Raw genomic sequence first — 6,062 nt, forward strand, 5'->3', positions numbered from 1 at the left:
AGAAGGGCTTAACTCTTCCCTCCTCACCAGTACCATTTTTCTGATTGAAAATGCCTTCTCTCCCAGGTGATTTTAAGTTCTGGCAGGGGAAAAATGGGATGCACACTTCTTGTGCCCAACTGTTTTCTCTGCAAGAACTGAGGGCCAAACTGCAGGTTATGTTTTTTGGTGAGCTGAGCTGGGATTCCTTGGACCCTATTGATTTCCCCTGTAGTCACACAGCAGCTGTGGGGAAAGGCATTTCTGAAGTCCGCGGGGGCCTGATTCTGCTCAGAACTGCAATGCAGAGTGAGAAGGGGCTCCCACCTTCCCCTCCACACTGTTTTCCCAAGCCGAAGCAGCCCCAGCAGGGAGTTATTTGCAAAACTTTGGAGCTGCAAACAGTATGGAGGGAAAAGCAAGAGCCCTCCCCACACACACACACTCTGCAGATGGCCAACAACAGGAGGCTCCCACTGAGGCCTTCCTCTGATGTTGCCCCTGGCTCTGGGATTCAGAGGCTTAGTGCCTCTGAATGTGGAGGCTCCCCTCAGTCACCATGGCTAGTAGCCACAGCTGGTCTCCCATCCAAGTACTAACTGGTGGGAACCCTGAGGAGGACCAGGAGGGTCCCAAATCGAGTGGGAAATACATAACAAAACCCCAAGGCAGAGGTGGCTTAAAGTTTAGGTGCAAATTCTGCACAACTGCCAGCATCGCTCCAGTTAAAAGCCTCAGGGAGTAGGTGATGTGAAAGACCCCAAGCTGAGAGCCCACAAAGCCACTGCCAGTCCGAGTAGACAATATTAACCTTGATGGGCCAATGAGCTCATTCATTATAAGGCAGCTTCATAGGTACATCTGCTTTGTGACTGAGGGGAAAGCGAGCTGGGTCCAGAGAACCCCCAAACTAACTTGCCACAAAATGCAATGTGTCATTTGGCCCTTCAAGCAGACTGAGGTGGGGATGGGGTCCACTCTCCCCCTCTCCAGCACTGCAGTCTTAGCCCATCCATTTGGGAAACGAAATAAACATCATTAGGCGACACACCCCTAATGTAGCCAATCCTCCAAGAGCTTACAGTAGGCCCTGTAAGGACCTCTGTAAGGTCTCGGAGGATTGGCTACATTAGGGGTGTGTTGCCTAATAGGCAAAGGAGCTCCTGCTACAAAAAGAGCCCTGCTCCGCAGGAAGTACAGAAGCCATACATACACACCACAACAAACCTAGCAGTGAATGAAGTATGGAGACGCGACGAATGGCCCAATCTACTGGATCTGCTCGGGGGACTATATCAGCAGCCCCAACACCAGCTGGGCTGCGCAGGCCTGCATCCCTCTCACTTGCCCCGCACGGCTTCGAAAAATATTATTTGCAATCCCTCCTTGTCTCTTTCCAAAGGAAAGCCCTGGCTGAATTCCATGTTCAGCGGTAAGGAGATGCAGGGGTGGACCTACTATGAAACTAAGGAAGCTTAAGCTTCAAGGCCCCTAATCCTGGAAGGACCCTGAACAAAATTGATGGAGGTTTTTTTTTAAGTGTTTGTTATCAAAACAAGGAGCTGCGGTGGCTCAAGTGGTTAAGACGCTGAACTGCAGGCTGTGGAAGGTCGGTAGTTCAGCAGTTCGAGACCCAAGTGTGCCGCATGACGGAGTGAGCTCCCGTCTCTAGTCCAGCTCCTGCCAACCTAGCAGTTCGAAAGCAAAAAATTGCAAGTAGATAAATAGGTACCACTTCAGTGGGAAGGTCACAGCGTTCCGTGCGCCTTGGTGTTTAGTCACACCGGCCACATGACCACGGAAATGTCTTCGTACAGTGCTGGCTCTTCGGCTTTGAAACGGAGATGAGCACCGCAACCCTAGAGTCGGATACGACTGGCTTTCGAGCAAGGGAACCTTTACCTTTACCTTTATCAAAACAATGCTATTTTAGTGACGGAATCATAACCCAGCGGGCTGAAGTACTTAATATTGACCTTAGAATAATGCTCTAACACCTGTCTCATGTGGCCAGTACAGCAACTTTAATCAAAATCTGAGATGTAGTGGTTAATTAAAAAAATAATAATAATTGTGATTTGCCATGGAACAACCCCACTGAAGAAGATAGCAGCGGTTACCCAGATCTCGTTGCTGGTGGGAAGAGGCTCACTGTACAGCCCATTTTCAAGGGCTCCTCCCCATCACCCCGTTCTCCACCATTTGGGCCTCGAGGTCCTTGCAAGGGCAGCAAGGCCCTTTGGATCTTGTCAGATGTTGCCCTGTGGTGGCTGATTGAGAAGGGGGGCCCCCATAACAGTTCAGGGTCCCTAAAATCTAGGTCCGCCACTGAGGGGGTGTCCAATGAAAGTCCAATGAAAGCTTGCAGCCATCCAAGATGCACAAATCCACAGCCCACGATACAGCCATGAGGATTTCATATCATGATTTGTTTCTGTTGAACAGAGGGGCTACGAATCTAAGGGGGAAATGGAGGGGGTTCATTTAGGAATCTCTCGCAGCATAGTAGCAGCCCAAACCACCCCATCTTAACCCATGGCTCATGAGAACTTGGGAGCTAAGCAGGGTTGGCCCCAGTTAGTACTTGGATGGGAGACCAGCTGTGGCTACTAGCCATGGTCACTGAAGGGAACCTCCACATCCAGAGGCACTAAGCCTCTGAATCCCAGAGCCAGGGGCAACATCAGAGGAAGGCCTCAGCCTCCATGCCCTGTTGTTGGCCATCTGAAGGAACTGACTGGCCATTCTGTGAGACAGGATGCTGGACTAGATGGACCACTGGTCTGATCCAGCAGGGCTCTTCTTATATTCTTATAAGGGCCTCGGCCTCTGTGCCCTGTTGTTGGCCCTCCAGAGGAACTGGTTGATCACTGTGTGAGACAGGATGCTGGACTAGGTGGACTGTTGGCCTGATCCAGCAGGGCTCTTCTTATGTACTTAAGACCGGGGCTGCGACATAGAGGAAAGCGATAGCAAACCACCTTTGTTTGTCTCTTGCCTGGAATGCCCAAAGGATGGGGTTGCCACGAGTCAGTTGTGACTCGATGGTATGTTCTTCTTCACTGTAGCATACCTGTTATTATAAGCGTGGTTATCATGAGCATAAAAAGGCAAGGGTAAAGGTTCCCTTGCTCGAAAGCCAGTCGAATCCGACTCTAGGGTTGTGGTGCTCATCTCCGTTTCAAAGCCGAAGAGCCAGTGTTGTCCGAAGACATTTCCGTGGTCATGTGGCCGGCATGACTAAACACCAAGGTGCACAGAACGCTGTTATCATGAGCATAATGAGCTGTAATTTAGGAGTTCCCACTTCAGAATCTCTCCTCTGTCACCAGTTTGCCTAAGACAAGCCTCTCAGGAGAATCAAAGCCGAAGGGGCACAACTGTGCAAGAAGGGCAATTCTGGGCATGGAACGGGGGTCTCTGGGGAGGGGGGGAGGTATTTGTGAATTTCCTGCATTGTGCAGGGGAGGGTTGGACTAGATGACCCTGGAGATCCCTTCCAACTCTACGACTTTATGGTCTTCTCTTATACTTTGGAATCTGAGATAAGGTGCTGGTGGGAACCCTGAGGAGGACCGGGAGGGTCCCAAATCGAGTGGGAAATGCATAACAAAACCCCAAGGCACAGGTGGCTTAAAGTTTAGGTGCAAATTCTGCACAACTGCCAGCATCGGAGAGAAGCTAAGCAAGGCAGTTTACGTTGACCTACGTAGCTGATTCTGAAATTCCTATAAGCCCAATCTGGTTGCTCTTCTTCGGACAGCATCTCCACTGTGATGTCCCCGTAAGAAACCGGCTCCTCCGTGAAAGGCCAATAATGGTCGCATTTTACCTGGAGAGGGAAAAACAAACACAGAAGCATCACCAAGAGATTCCTGTTGGCTATTACAGTTGCTTGAAACGGCCGTGTGGAATCTCCAGCTTGGATCCGAAAAATCTTGCTGAGCTGCATTTCATGGAAGGTTTCCCCTGCATGGTGAAGTGGTCAAGAGCGATGGACTCGGGGGACTTCCGGCGGTATGGCGCTGTGCTATGGGCGTGCTTCTCGGGAGCTCCCGAGAACGCCCAGCTCGTACGCGCTTTCTCGGCCCCCCCCCGAAATTCGGAGGGCCCCGCTTGGAGCTCCCGTAGGGAGTCCAAGGTAGGAGGCTTAATTTTGTATAGGTAATTCCAGGTGATTATTATTTGTATATGTTGGCTATTACAGTTGCTTGAAACGGCTGTGTGGAATCTTCGGCTTGAATTCAAAAAATCTTGCTGAGCTGCATTTCATGGAAGGTTTCCCCTGCATGGTGAAGTGGTCAAGAGCGATGGACTCTGGTCTGGAGAACTGAGTTCGATTCCACACTCCTCCACAAGAGGCCAGCTGGGTGACCTTGGGTCAGTCACCGCTCTTTCAGAGCTCTCTGATCCCTTCTAAAAACATGTCCAGCTCGCCACCTAGTGGTGCATGATGCTAATGAGTGAGAATTTATTTATTTATTCGATTTACGCCCCGCCCTCTCCGCCGAAGCAGGCTCAGGCTGCCAGACAAACTTTGGGTCTCCTGGCTACACTACACACAATGCCATCCGATTATTATTATTATTGTGCTGCCCCAGCCAGCATTTAAACTGTAGTTAAGTAGAACTGCCATATATATCTTTAAGAGCAGTGGCTCCTGGGAACTGAAGTCTTTAGTTAGACATCCCACAGCATCCGGCACTCAGAAAGGCGCGAGGATTAGAGTTACAGCTCTCTTCCCGTGGCCTTTGTTATCTTCAAATGGCAAGGAGTGGAGTGGGGACACGCATCCTTTTCACCATGAGGCAGTGAAATGAATTAGATCACAAAGATGTGAGTAAAGAATGCATGTGAAAAACTGAATAAAAGTGATTTATTCTACTTTGGCTAGTCGTTGAAAACTGTCCAGAAGACGCTGTCGGCTCAGCGTCAGACGGAACAGTGAAAAGGATGCGTGTCCCCATTGGCTCCTGGGAATTGAAGTTATATATGGCAGTTCTACTTAACTACAGTTTAAACGCTGGCTGGGGCAGCACAATTATCATTCCCCTAAATGTGACATCCTTGTTTCTTACAGAAAGGTATCACTGTACCTAATAGTAAACTTGATGACTCCCGGGGGGGAGATTGTTATGTCCGCTGACCGCCACCAGGGGCCAGCGAATACCCCAGAGCTTGACTCTGCAAGAACAATGGGGACTAGGCTCCTAGCTTCTCCACGGGGGAACCAATGGGACTGTGGCGGGAGATTCAAACCTACCAACGGGACCTAGGGAGGCGTCCCCAAGTGTGTATACAGTTGGCCAGCCGTCCATTAGTCTTTGTCTTTGTTGTGTGTCCAGTAAACCGTGCTGAGCACTACATCGGTCTCAGTGGTTTCTACATGCGTTTAACCCACTACACTTCAAAGATGGAAGTTGTCAGATCAGGCCACTCACAGACAAGGTAAGGGACTCATCCTACTCGGGAGAGTTACCAGGTCTCAGGGGTTGCCAGCTCTGAGTTTGGAGATTTGGGGGTAGAGCCTGGGGAGGGTTAGGGTTTGGGGAGGGAAGAGACCTCAGCAGGGTATAATGCCATGGAGTCCGCTCTCCAAGGCGGCCATTTTCTCCAGAGAAACTGATCTCTGTAGTCTGAAGATCACAGGCCATTCTGGGAGGTACCCGGGCATCTTGCATACTGATCTCTGTAGTCTGAAGATCACAGGCAACTGGAGGTACCCGGGCATCGCCTGGAGGCTGGTAACCCTTCTAGATACGCAGAAACTTTGTAAGTCAATCAATGAAAAAGACACCCCCCCCCCCCAAAAAAAGCCAGGTTGCTGTGGACTGAATATACTCCAGAAAGGGCAGAACGCTGACAGCAGTCAAGAATCACTTACGGGGGCGGGAGGAAGGGGTGTAGAAGGGGAAATTAATCTGTTTGAGCTCCTGGGAGCTTAGTGAGTCTTAAAAGGGTGAATATTTGGGAGGATTTGTGGGAGGATTTGTGGGATTTTCGCACTGTTCCTGCTCCGTTCTGTGGTTCCTCACAGGTGGCCAGCTTGTGTGTACCTGTAATGGACATACCCCACGCACTCT

General features: G+C 50.2%; 1 protein-coding gene across 1 annotated transcript in view; it reads right to left on the reverse strand.

The window, feature by feature from the left end:
- The window catches only part of PTPRO (protein tyrosine phosphatase, receptor type O), a gene marked incomplete at its 5' end in the record, with an annotated part of 101,965 nt that overhangs the window by 25,281 nt on the left and 70,622 nt on the right, over window positions 1-6,062 (reverse strand). The window contains 1 exon segment of the mRNA XM_015415533.1: window positions 3,689-3,811. Coding sequence (XP_015271019.1) covers window positions 3,689-3,811 — 123 coding nt within the window.

Source organism: Gekko japonicus, unplaced genomic scaffold (assembly GCF_001447785.1).
Source record: "Gekko japonicus isolate JY-2015 unplaced genomic scaffold, Gekko_japonicus_V1.1 scaffold1846, whole genome shotgun sequence".
Classification (NCBI taxonomy): domain Eukaryota; kingdom Metazoa; phylum Chordata; class Lepidosauria; order Squamata; family Gekkonidae; genus Gekko; species Gekko japonicus.